The 13,045-nt window shown below is 59.9% G+C and overlaps 1 protein-coding gene across 5 annotated transcripts in view; it reads right to left on the bottom strand.

Moving 5' to 3' along the window:
* The window catches only part of ADCYAP1R1 (ADCYAP receptor type I), a 42,309-nt gene that overhangs the window by 16,552 nt on the left and 12,712 nt on the right, over positions 1–13,045 (bottom strand). For all 5 annotated transcript variants that reach the window (XM_036453806.2, XM_036453811.2, XM_036453812.2 and 2 more), the window contains exons 4-12: positions 9,140–9,247; positions 6,391–6,411; positions 5,310–5,351; positions 3,937–4,049; positions 3,328–3,425; positions 2,840–2,972; positions 1,860–2,013; positions 1,394–1,454; positions 827–896 (exon numbers count right to left, since the gene is read on the bottom strand). In XM_036453806.2, the coding sequence (XP_036309699.1) occupies positions 827–896; positions 1,394–1,454; positions 1,860–2,013; positions 2,840–2,972; positions 3,328–3,425; positions 3,937–4,049; positions 5,310–5,351; positions 6,391–6,411; positions 9,140–9,247 (800 nt within the window). The remainder of the gene's footprint in view (positions 1–826; positions 897–1,393; positions 1,455–1,859; positions 2,014–2,839; positions 2,973–3,327; positions 3,426–3,936; positions 4,050–5,309; positions 5,352–6,390; positions 6,412–9,139; positions 9,248–13,045) is intronic.

Raw genomic sequence — 13,045 nt, 5'->3', positions numbered from 1 at the left:
GCATATCTTTCTGTCATAGGTCTGGAAAGTCCTCCTTAAGCAAGAAACAAGGCTCGGCCGAAGCCGGTTTGGCTCAGTGGTAGAGCGTCGGTCTGCGGACTGAAAGGTCCCGGGTTCGATTCCGGTCAAGGGCATGTATAATACATTGGTTGCCGGCACATCCCCGGTAGGGGGTGTGCAGGAGGCAGCTGGTTAATGTTTCTCTCTCATCAACATTTCTAGCTCTCTATCTCTCTCCCTTCCTCTCTGTAAAAAATCAATAAAATATATTTTAAAAAAAAGAAAGAAAGAAACAAGGCTCGGGACTGTGGAAAGAGGAAGCCTGAGGGTTTGACTGCACAAGAGTTACGGCATCTTGGAAATACACTTACAACATGTGTACCAAATGCAGGGTTACTATCCTTCAAACAATAAGGCAGACAACAACGGGGCTAGAAAAATAAGCATGAAAAGAGACAAATAAAAAGGTAATAACCAGAATAAAAACAAATTGTCAACAAACATCTGGGAAAATGCCCTGAGGCACTAGCAACATGGAAAAATGCACATTAAAGCATCGAGCAACTGTTACCCCTTCCCCCCAAAGACTGTCCACAATTATTCACAGAACTCTCTCTCTCTAGTCGAGTCTTTTGTGATGAGGGAAAACGGGGGCATATAAACAGCCAATACTCTCAGGATAGCTAGAGCACATGTGCATCCATGTGCAGAATACAACAGAGCCATGAGAAGGGAGGAGCTTGGTTTAGGTTTCCTCTCCCGACTCATGCCTTTATGCCCAAGTCGCCGCCACCTCTTCCCTGTGCCTTGTCCCAAGGGCACTCACCATTATGGAACCAACCACAGGGCCTTTGATCACCCACCACAGAGGAGTGCTGTCATTCATATCCCAGCAGCTGAGAGACAGAGAGAAGCGAGGTTATGCACAGGGACAGGGCCCCTGCAGGACTATGTCTCCAGCCCTGGCTGTTGCTTCGCCGGCAGCTCCCCAAGGAGGGGCAGCTGGAAGGAGAGGTCTCGGATGCTGCGGGCCTTCCCTCAGCAGGGATTGCAGCCGAGAGTTAGGGTCACCACAGGGCTCCTGGGCAAGGGCCACCTTCCCCCTTCACACCTAGGACTCTTGGGGTGGGGGTGAGCTTCCCCTTCTTTCTTCCTCCCCGCCCTGAAAGGAAACAGATGCTCAGCTCTGGCCCAGGAGCAGAGCGGGGCTCTGAGCCATGCTCCTTCCCGCTGCCTTCTGGCCGAGGTATGGCTGAGTGGGCCCGCCTGTGGGCAGCGCAGGGCGCACTGGGTGCCCTGCCAGGTATCATTTGTCTGGGGCCGGTAAAGCGGGGTCAGGGCCCCATGGAGAGCCTGCACAGAAAGCCAGCCCGGCTCTCGGGCACGCACTCACCCTGTGTTGTCAAAGTAGAGCCTCAGCGCAGCCCACACCGACACACAGATGGTTGGGGACCCTGCGAGAGCAACGAGAGGAGCCCCGTGGTAACAGGGACGCCAACGGGCCCAGGGTCCCCCTCAGACTTGGGGCTCCCTGCGGCTGTCATCCCCACTCAGACACGGGGTTCTGACCCACAGGCACAGGCACGGCTCCCTCTCAGACCTGGAGCTTTGGGGAAACGAACTGTCCTTTATACCCTGAGGCCCAGGTCTCCCCCAGACCATGGGCTAGCTCACCTTACAGAGTATGTCCTCTCAGAAGGTGGGCTTTCTGAGGGCAGGAAGAGCAAGAAAGGGTGCGAGCCGCAGGTGTGTGGCATCGGGGCAAGTGGGGAGGAGACAGGGAAGTTCCTCGTCTGGTCTGACACTCCCCCACGGGGCCCCCGAGAACATGCCTGGCCCCGAGGCCACAGCAGACCTACCCCAGCCAACCATGGTGTACCAGTAGAAGTATCTCCTCTCAGGGAAGAAGGTCTCCACCAGCAGGGTGAAGAGGTACAGGCCCTCGATGAACAGCCAGAAGTAGTTGGACACGACGCAGTAGTGAAAGAAAACCATTATGGCCTTGCACTCCACCTGCCGAGAGGGGGTGGGGGGGCGGAGAGGGAGGGCGACATGAGTCCCCATCCCCTGCCCCGCCGAGCCCTGAGATCCAGCCTCGGGAGCAGGGAGAATTCCTGGGCCCTTCCGCTCTGGTCTGCTCAGGCTCATACCCCATGTGTCAGAAACACTCAACATTCCTGGCTTCCAAGAGTTTAAAGTTGCAGCAGCCCATGACTCAGAGTCGAAGCTACCCACGGAGTCAACACTGCCCATGTCAGCAAAGGATGGGGTGGCGGTGAGCATGGAGCCCCCTCCCCAGGCTCATTGCCCCATCTTCCTACCCCCTCCCAAGCCCCACAGGCTAGGTGAGTAGGCAGGTCCCTGCGGGAGGCCCCTTGATCGAATGAGAGCTTTAGACATCACAGGGCTAAAGGAGGTACCCCTGCACCCCCCCCCACCGAAATCTCACAGAGGCCTGCTCTAAGTGTGCCTCCCAGGCCATCCAAACCCATCTTCTCTGCTGACCTGTGGTCTGAGGTCGGGAGAGGTGGTCTAGGAAGACGCCGGCCCACAGCCCTTGGGCTCCGTCCCGGGCAGGCGGTAACCAGCCCAGGGAAGCCCTCTGTGAGCCTGTGTGCACCCTAGCCAAGTGGGACCCGGCCTTTCCACCCGATCTCCGACTGCCCTGCTGAGTGCACGCGGGTGCCGAGGGCCAGGCAGTGGCCTCAGGCAGGGGAGTCCCAGGCTCCCGGTGGCCTGGTGATCTCTCCCGGATGTCCCTGTGTGCCTGGACCGTGTGTTAACCTGCGGGAGAGCCCCGGACCCTGGCCATCCGGGCGGCCCCCAGCCGGGCACTCACGGTGGAGATGAAGCAGTGGTTGTTGTCCTGCTCCTCGTACAGGATCCAGTCCTTGATGAAGACGGAGATGGCCCTCAGCATGAAGGACGCGAACAGGTTCATGTGGATGAAGTTGCGGGTGCAGTGCAGCTTCCTGCCCAGCGAGGGAGAGGCCTTGAGGCGGGTAACCCACAGCCCAGCGGCAGCACCGCACTCGGGGCTGCTATGGGCCCCCCCAAACCCCCTCCCTCCTGCTAAGTGGCAGGCCCCCATGCCCCAGCCCATGACCCCTCCATGTGGACCAGGAAGGCTCAAGCGAGGCAAATAGGTCTCCTCCCTGGACAGGCCAGCTGCCCTCTCTGGTCTCATGTTTCCCATCCTTCATCCTGGGAGTGGGGTTGGCCCCTGCCCACCAGCTCCAGGGCTGACGTCCAGCGGGCGTGGCAAGGGCTCTGAGCTTGGGTGGGCACGCTCACTGGAGCTCACTGGATCAGTGCCGGAGAGCTTACCGGAAGCGACACAAGATGACCATGGCCGTGGTGAGGGAGACGAGGGACGTGCTGTAGCCGACTGTGTACAGGGCCTTCACCGACATGTAGTAGAAATTCTGGGGGAGGGCACAGGATGGGGGGGCTCCATGTGGGGTCTGCCGGCCCCAGGCCAAGTCTCTCGGTCTCCCACCTCTGGGCCCCCCTTCCTCCCTCTTCTGGCTGATCTCACCTCCTCCCTGCTCAGTGCCTCTACCTCTGAGACCTCCCCAAGCCCCCATCCCCCACTGAGTGCTTCCTCCCCTCTGTGGTGTGTCTGCTCTTGTCAGATGCTCCATAAACGCTTGCTGAGCGCAGGAGCTCTGAGCAATCCAGCCACCCCTTAGCCTGGAAAAGGGTCCAGGAGGCCCCCTGCCAGGCCTACCAACGACCCTCCTGCTGCTGGACCTCCGTGCACCCGGACACAGTAGGTGCTCATGCATGGTGCCTGGGGACCAGAGATGCCCATCATCCCACCAGAAGTCACAGCTTCTGCTGGGAACACCCTTCCACCCGCCTCAATGCCACTCCCACTCACTATCTCTGGGCTGGGGGGAGGGGGGGGCAGGGGGGGAAGACACAGACACTCACCTGGTCCCCAGACTCAGATTCATTATATTCATCAAACCCACAAGCTTCGAAATAGTGAGGGAAGGGCTCCGACCAGCCGTCCTTCGTGCAGTTCCGGCTCACCACCCTCATGCCTGCGGGGAAGAACGCAGGCACAGAGATGACCTAAGAGGCCCTGAAATCCTTATTCGAAAGTCACTCCACACGCAGGGGGTCCTGGGAAGCATGGCCACGCAGGTTCCCGAAACCCTCCACTGTCTGCTGGGGGTGGGGGGTAGATTAGTGACTGTGGGTGACCTCAAGCTGGGCCTTTACAAAGGGCGTGGGGATCGGGGGAGGTGCAAGCTGCTCTCTTAACAAGGGAGAGGGGGCTGGCCTGGTGGGAAGACTGGCCTCCAGGGTGCCCGGGTTCTGAGCCCTGTGACCCAGGGCAGGGGGACGTCCAGGCCCAGAGAGAGAATCGCTTCCGCTCACAACTCCAAGGCAACGGCTCCTGCTCCAGCACACCCAGCTCAGCGGCTACTGGCGGGCTCCTCCCAAGCCCCCCTGACCCTCTCTTCAGAGAGTCCGCGTGTCCATGGGACCATGGCCTTGGCACTTTCCTCCTTGCCCAGGCCTCATCGCCTCTCCGCTCTGCCCACATGTCAGAGTGGTGGGAAGAAGAAAGGGAAGTTGCTTCAAAAAACCATTTTTTAAAAAGTGTCCTGGAGGTGCACGCTCTTTCCTTCCTCTTATTCCCCTTCTTTACGTTTCCTGTGAATAACACAGCGTGGGCCCAGAACAGCATAAGCTTCTCCGTTCCGAACGCTGCCACGAACTGGCCACTCGGTTGCACTGCCCTCCAGACGGTCAGCACTACAGCGACTGCCCCGGTGACTGCACCTGGCTCTCCCCCGACCCCACCCACCCCCAGCGATTCCACAGAGCACAGGACCTCCGGGCCCAGCTTCTCCACGTGGGCACCTCCCCAGACCAGCCCATCAGCATCACCTGGGAGACTGCCTGGACATGCACCTTCTCAGGCCCCACCCCAGGCCCTACCCCAGGCCACACCCCACGGGGTTAGTGACTGGGCGGGGGCCCAGGAATCTGGGTTTTCACAAGCCCACTGGGGGTAGTGGCCACCACTCTACACATGGGAGTTCCAAGCTGTCAGGGGCCCCCTAATCCAGGAGGTTTTTATTTGGAGTCCACGATGAGGCTCCCCTAACATCTGTTTGGCACTTGAAGACAAATGTCCACGGAGAAGATCCACAGCTTATCAGAGAAGGAAAAGGAACTGCCAGAGCCACCCAGCCACAGAGAGGCAAGGCCAGGCCTGCTAGAGGGGTCCCCTGGCTCACACGTCAGCAGATGCCCCACCTCTAGCCAGCAGGTGGTTGGTCCCAACTCACCTGCCAAGTCCAAGGAGTTAATGTCTTCAAAACCAAACTCTCCTGCAAAACACAGATGTGGACATGAGTCAGAACACCGGCCACTGCTTGCCGGGGCTGCCCACTGCCGGCCCTCCACGCAGGAAGGCCGAGCTCCCCTGGTCTGGAGGACGAGGTGCGGGGTGTCAGCCAGGAGGCAGCCCCGCACCGCACCCACATCTTCCTGCACACGCTGCACATCCCATCGGCAATCCCATTTGCTCTGTGTTTCTGCCATCTAATGATGCCGGTGACTCAGTCCTCCCTGGCCCACAGGAAGTGGAAGTGGGACATTGTCATTGGTGAGAGGGCCTCCCCCAGAGTGGGAGAGGAAGGAGAGGGGGTGATTGGCTTTTTTCAAGGACAAGGCAAGGAACAGCCACCCACGTCCTGGGTTTCCTCTTTGGTGCTCACCCCTCCAAGCCACTCTCAGCAACGGGAACCCAGAACTTCAAAGCCCTGATCCTCAGACCTTTTTCTCCTTCTCTCCCGACTCTGTCTTCCCACCTCCACCCATGCTGACTCCCCTACTAGCAACATATCTCCATTTCCCCTGTGCTTCTCCAAATCCTGTTCCCAAGGTCCAGCTGACATGCCACCTCCTCCAGAACGGCTCCCTAGATCTTTAGATTGTTCTGCCCGCATATGGCATCCTGGGTCTCTTTGGTTCTGGAACTTTCTGTGCATTCCAACTCTACAGCCACTTGGGGATGTCAGTACCAGTGTGGGCGCACTCACACACTCAGGCCTGCACATATGTGTGTGGCATGCTTATTAAACCCTCCACGAGTGAGTCTCGGCCCCCCAAACAAGCCCATGAGCACCCTGAGGCCAAGGGCTGCATCTTCCATCTTCCTGTGTCCCCCGACCCCACCTCGAGGATGGCCAAAGGGGAAGAGGCGGTGGGGAGAACCTGGTCCCTGATAAGCCTCTCATGCCACCCCCACCCGTTCCCAGCAGTCAGAGCCAGGCTCCAGCTGGATGGGCAGATGGACAGATTATCAAGCTGGGTGGGCAGATGGACAGATGAGCAGCAGCCTGTCCTCTCCAGGGCTCCTCTTACCGATGGTTTCTGTCTCCCAGACTGAAACAGAGAAAGGGAGAGAGCGCAGAGGTGAGCGAGGGCTGAAGTAGGGTCTGCTCTCTCTGGGACCCAATTCCTCCCCCTCCTTCTTCCCCACCTCATCCCCAAAAGCTGGAGCGAGGGTCTGCTGGGGCCCAGCGCCATGAGGACTGCAAGTTGGGGGCCCGCCGGACACCGGAGACATCTCTCTCTCCCTCGGGAACAGGACACAGTCAGAGAAATGCGCAGAGGCGTCTGAGAGCACAGCGTTCTCACGCCACAACCACCCCATGAACGCCAGGGGCGGCCCTGGGAACCCCGAGCTAACAGGGGAAGTGCCATTCTCAACTTTCCACATCCCTGGCTGAGAGTCTCACTCATTCTCACTCATTCAGCTGTTCGAACGGAGGTGCTAAGAGGCCTGCCTTAATGAGCTTTTAAGTGTCAGGTGAAAATAACACACTCCTGGTGCCACTGCCAGGGGGAGGGGTGCCGCCCAAAGGAAAGTTTATCTCAAGAAGATCTCATTTCACTGCCGATTCCCTTCACCTTATTTTTAAAAAATATATTTCTTTATTGATTTCAGAGAGGAAGGGAGAAGGAGAGATAGAAACATCAATGATGAGAGAGACTCATCAATCAGCCTCCTGCACGCCCCCCAATGGGGACTGAGCCTGCAACCCAGGCATGTGCCCTTGGCCGGAATTGAACCTGGAACCCTTCAGCCTGGAAGCTGATGCTCTATCCACTGAGCCAAGCCGGCTAGGGCTCACTTTGCCTTATTTTTATTGTTGGAAAGAAGCAGTCTTGCCATGATGCTTGACCCAAAGAAGACGGTCCATAAGCTTGAAGCAGACGAATGAAGGACAGGAGTCTGTGAGCGGAGGGTGTGACTGACCTGGCTTCCAGAGGAAGGAACTAGAGATCGGGCTGCATCGAGGGGCTGCCACATGCCTGACGTCCCACCACTCACACTGCCCGTCCCTCCTCTGCTCCTCTTCCGAAACTCACCCCCTGTCCTGTTCTAGACAGCACGTGGTCACGCCCAGTCCCGAGGTGTCAGGATGGGACAGTTTGTCTGCCTCCCTCCTGGGCTGGCAGGAGGTCTGGAGGTAGGGGGTGTGGCTAACAGGCCCCAGGAGGAGAAGCCGGGGAAGGGAGAGGCGAGGTGGGGGTACTACAGCTGCACTCTGCCTTCTCTGGTTTTAGATGGAACTCTGAGACACAGGCCTGGCACCCCAACAGGCTGCCACCGTCTCCACAGGCACCTGCCATCCAGGCAGAGTCAAGGTTGGCAGGATTCCAGGAAAATCAGACTTTGCCTCTATCTGGGGCAGGACAGGGGACGGGCGGGCAGGACTCTGTAGTGGACTGGGGTCTGGGAACCCTAATTCTAGGACATCAACCAAAGCCTCAGGTGAAGGAGGAAGCGAGGCCCAGGCCTCAAGTGACCTGTGCATGACCACACCCGTGACTCAGACCCTCCTACCCAAGAGGCCCCCAGCCCATGGTTTAGCAGTCAGCACCGGCTGGCACCTTCTCAGAAAACCACTCGCCTGGAGCCCTGCCCCCAGCAGTGCCCTCAGCTCACCCTGGACACTCACAGGGGTGTGGTGCAGGGCCGGGGCCTGGCTCTAGGCTCTTCCCCGGGTCTCAGTGATCTGGCCAGACACCAACTTTCTTTGGGAGCCCACAGGCCTTAAGGGAAGGCAGAAAGAGTCTCACTCCCAAAGGAGAGATGCGGTGTCAGGCCGCTCCCCACAGAGATGTGGTCACCACGGCCTGGGGCCTGCAGAGAGCCCGCTGCCTCCTCCCCGCCCACCGCCGCCCTATAACCTGAGTCACAGGGCCCATCCCTGCCCACCCCCAGGGTCTCCCACATCAGCTGGGGGTCCTGGGTAGCTCCAGGGCGCTGCAGTAGCCCCCCCTCCCCACACACACACACACACACACTCACACCTGAACAGACATGCCACAGGCTGAGCTCCTTACGACATTGCACCCATCCAGCCTCTCCCATCAGGGAGGGAGCCATCAGACACCCAGGCTGGCATCTGCAAGCCACCGGCTCCCGTGTGCCCATGTCCTCCCCCAGGCAGCCTCAGTTCCTCCTCTCCTGAGCCCGCATCGCTGCCCATAGTCAGCGAGGACCGAGAACACACTCTGCTTAATGCACACGAGTGACGGTGAGGCCGAGGCCTGTGCCTGGATCTGAGTGGTGTGGGCGTGTGTGGATGCAGGCGAGTGGGGGAGCGTCGTGTCCACTGCCTGAGGGTGTCGCCCTGTGTCTCTGGGCCTCTCCGTGTCTCCAGAGGAGTGATGATGGCAGTAACGTAAGTTAACAACTACCACTGAGTATTAAAATGTGCCCAGTCCCGCCCCAAGTGACTCCCCCGTGTATTGCTGAGTGCCCCGTGGCTCACCACATTCCTATTTGACAGATTAGGGACCCAAGGGACAGAGGGGTGAGGGCCTTGTGCCCAAGGCCCGCAGCAGGGCGAGTGACAGAGGCTGTGTGTGAGCCCAGCTGTGCCCGCCCATGATGACACACCCCACATGGACCGGGCAACCATGTCTGAGGGAAGCCTGTGTGCCCCCGTGTGTCGGGGGCGTGTGGTTCCATCCCCGCACCCCTGGGGACAGCTGTCAGCCTGAAGGGCAGCGGTGCTTGTATCCCAGGGCGGTCTGGGGCCTGTGCGGGGAGCAGGCAGGGCTGAGCATGGCAGGAAGCGGCCCAGGCGGAACCCACCTTGGTCCGGATCGAAGATCTGGAAGAACTTGGGGCAGCTGACCAGGACTATCTCGCCTACGCGGGCGGGCTTCCAGCACGTGATGTTGTCCCACATCCCTGGGCAGCCTGTGGGGAAGAGAGCCATGAGCCAGGCCCTGGTGGCGAGCACCTCAGCGGGCGGGTCCCCTCAGTTCCCTGGACGGCCCCTAGGCCCAGCTTCATGGACATGGGGGAGGCCATGGATGAGAGTCCACCAGGAAACCACGACGAGGAGGAAGGCACCCTGTGGACTTAGTTTACTCGGGGTGGTGGGGGAAGTTCCCATAATGACCATGACCCATCAGGACAGAGAGACGGAGAAGGAGGAGGGGGAAGTGACAGCAGAGCATGGAGTGTTGGGAGAGGGTCTGCATGTTGCAGAGGAGTCTATACACACGGTACAGAGAGGGCCACTCTGCCAGGTAAGGCACAGCCAGTGGAACTGACCTCCTCCCCACTCCCACCTCTCACCCCCCCCCCCCCACCACCCCCCCCCACCACCACCACCACCCCCGGGGCTGCTGGAGGTGTAATGAGTTCACACAGTAAAGCTCACTCTGTGCACGCCCCCTGCTGTTATCATCAATAGCTTCCCGTCAATTAGGTGTCCCTGAAAAGCATTCCCTGGGAGAGGGGGCAGGGACACAGACCAGAGGCCTGCAAGGGGCTAGGGCCAGCGGAGGGCCGCCAACAGGTCACGGAGGAAGCCTGGGCAGAGAGGGGCCTGGCGGGCTGCGTGAGCTCTGCTGGGTGCTGCGTGGACCAGAAGTGGTCTCTCTCAGAACTGAGACCCGGCTACTTTGGAATTCATCCCCCATCACAATGACCTATAGCATCCTGCTCCCTGACTGACCCAGTCTAGAAGCTGGAAACACCATCGAAAGCTCAGAGGGCTGGCATGGCTCAGTGGGCTGAGCATTGTCTCAGGCACCAGAGGGTCGCCAGTTCGATTCCCAGTCAGGGCATATGCCCGGGTTGCGGGGTTTCTGGCTCAGTCCCTGGTAGAGAACACACAGGAGGCAGCTGACCAACATTTGACTCTCAGATGATGTTTTTCTCTCTCTAAAATCAATAAAGCATATATTTTTTTAAAAGAAGAAAGAAAGTTCTGAGGACCACAAACCAAGAAGGCAAGGTCACAGAGCATGGTCACGTCCAGCCCATGTCCCAGGTGCCCATTAACAGATGTTCCCTTATCATGAACAGCGGGCCCTGGCACAGCCAGCTGCCACTGCCAGCTGACGTCCCTGAGGCCCCGGGCACTTCAGACGGAGGTGAGCAGTCACAAGGTCGGCAGAACGGCGAGGGGCGCGGGGCTCCGGTGAGGATGGCACAGGGAAGAAGGGGCTCACAGGGTGAGGTCCCAGGCTGGAGGCAGGGCAGCGATTCATTCTCTTGGCTGTTTTCTGAGCTCCCGCCATGGGCCAGGGCTACAGACGTGGAGAAGACACTTGGGAAGCTTGCATCTGAGGGCCGAGGGGGAGAGAGCGGGGTGTCCCTCAGCCCGCACGTCGGCCACGAGACTGGCGTTGTGTCTACTGCAGCCCAGGGCTCACTGCGTGACTCTGGTAAGTCTCTACTCTCCACCCTGACTCAGTTTCCCTGTGTGCGCACTGAGGGCTGAGCGTCTCCGAGGGTACTCCCGACTCGAAGCAACTAGAGCTCCAATCAGGAACGGAGATCTCACTCGCGATCTGCCAATGCCCAGAAGCTGGGGCGCCTCTCCGGACCCAACGCCAGGACCGGTGTCTCCTAAGACACATCGGCCAGGACTTCCAATAGGCCGTGAGATGAAGGTGTGGAGTGCGGAGGGGCAGTGGAAAGGAGGGAGAGCAGGGGGTGTCAGCACCGGGATGCTATAGTATGAGGGGCCGTGGACCTGGCTGATATGTCTCGGGAGAAGGCATAGATTTGAGAAGAAGAGAGAATAGGGCCTGGCCCCAACAACACAAGGCATGCCAACCGCAGAAGGGCAGTTGGTGGGGAGGAGTTGGAGGGGAGGCCAGAGGCAGGGGGAAGACAGGAGAGGTGAGTGACAGCGGCCAGGAACCGGGAGATGGTCCAGTGCATCCGCCACCGCTGAGAGGCTGGGAACGTCCCCTCCTCTCCTCACCCCTGCAGAGCAGGTCCCTCCAGGGGGGGACACCCCACCTCCCTATTCCTCTCCCGCGATAGCCCAACTCTACCCTGACTGTCTGTGCGCTCCTGGCTCTGCCTCTGCCTCTGCCCCTCCCCTACAAGCCGCTATGGAACATGGTCAGAGGGATGCAAGCCGGGGGGAAGGGGGGGGGATGCCTGGGTGGTGAGAGATGGGGCGGCTCCCCCTCTGCCACCCACACAAAGCAGAAGGAGAGGCCGCGCCGTGTGACAACAGCGGGAGGGAAGGACCACTCGGGCAGGCTGAACAGAGAGGATGCGGGAGCCATTAGCCTCAATTGGAACAGAACAAGGCGCTCATCTCCGGTTGTCATGGTGACGATTCTGTCCAGCTCCACAGAGTGTTCAAAACCGCGAGAGCAGGGGCACCGCGGGGGGCTCACACAGGCACAGTGGTCCCTTTGAGACGCCGCCGCCGAAGATGCGTGGGTACACCGAGCCCCCCGTTTCAGCACACAGTTCGGGGGTAACACGTGATTTCAATCGACTGAAAGTTATTTTTCCCCTCGAGCTCAGCGGCTCTCAACCTGGGGACCCCAGGCCAGAAACACCAGTGGGAACTCGACAGAATGCAGGTGCCCAGGCCCCACCAGACCCACCGAGTCAGGAACTCTGGTGCCAGGCCTGGCCATCTGTGTTTTAACAAGCCTTCCAGAAGATTCTGATGCAGGCTCAAGTCAGATTTGGGGGGCGAGGGGGTCCCTGCAGACCCCACGCTGGGCGCCTGCTTAGTCTCACAGCAGCTGGGAGGTGCAGGCAAGAGGGTGATTCTGCTCCAAGGATGGGAGCCTGGGCCCAGCCCTCCTGTGTTCCCTCCCCAGGCCTCTCCTCTCCTGGGGGGTGTGGGGAGTGGCTGGGCCCAGACACTGTGCACCCTGCCTGGCCTCTGAGGCCGGGTCAGCATATCAGTGGGCAGGCTCTTGTCTTCTGTACAAGCCCCCTTCCTCTGCCCCTGCCAGGGCCACTGCAGGCACCCCTCTTCCATCTCCTCTGGAGTCTGGGGGCTCCCAAGGACCACACCTGACTGACCCTGCTCAAACGCAGGCCAGGCCTCCAGGCTGACGGGAGCCTGCCGCCCTGCAAAGGGGAGGCTCTGGCCAGACTCACGTGGGGCAGCCAGGCTTCCTGGGCAGAGCAGAGACCAGCAGGCAAGGCCCGTGACCTGCGTGGGTCTGGGACCTCGGGAGTGGAGAGCCCGCTTCCCACGCCCAGGGATCCTTTTTCCTTCTCTCTGGCCCAGGGCACGGCAGCACAAAGGGCACCCCTGGCCGGGGCCGCAGCCCTGGGGCCTATCCCAGAGCTGGCTTGGGCCCTCGGTGCAACTTGGCCGGGGACTGCGACCTCTGGCTTCAGCATCTCGGAGTGTCACGTGACAGAGCTGGACTCCATGCTGTCTCCAGTCTCACTTAGCGTTCGGAGGTTTGGGATGAGGGACAAAACCACTAAACACAGCTCTGCAGTAACGGTCCCAGCAAACACCTTCAGGACAGGCCGAGGACGGTGCAGACGGAAGCGCCGGGCCAGGGGGCGTGTTCTCGCTCCCCACCACCTGGCTGGTCCATCCTCCTCCTTCACCTGTCTGCTCGGCTCCCATGCCTCCCGGCATGACCCTGTCCTCAGCGTCCCCCTGGAGGCCACGATGCCCATGACCACCTGGAGTTCTGCCGAGGTCCCGGGACCAGGGAGGGACCAGGATTTAAGGGGTGCAAGTGTAATAATGACAGGAGT

Source organism: Pipistrellus kuhlii, unplaced genomic scaffold (assembly GCF_014108245.1).
Source record: "Pipistrellus kuhlii isolate mPipKuh1 unplaced genomic scaffold, mPipKuh1.p scaffold_m20_p_26, whole genome shotgun sequence".
In the NCBI taxonomy this organism is placed as follows: domain Eukaryota; kingdom Metazoa; phylum Chordata; class Mammalia; order Chiroptera; family Vespertilionidae; genus Pipistrellus; species Pipistrellus kuhlii.
Note: the sequence above shows the minus strand (reverse complement) of the source record. Positions and strands in the feature narration are given on the sequence as shown.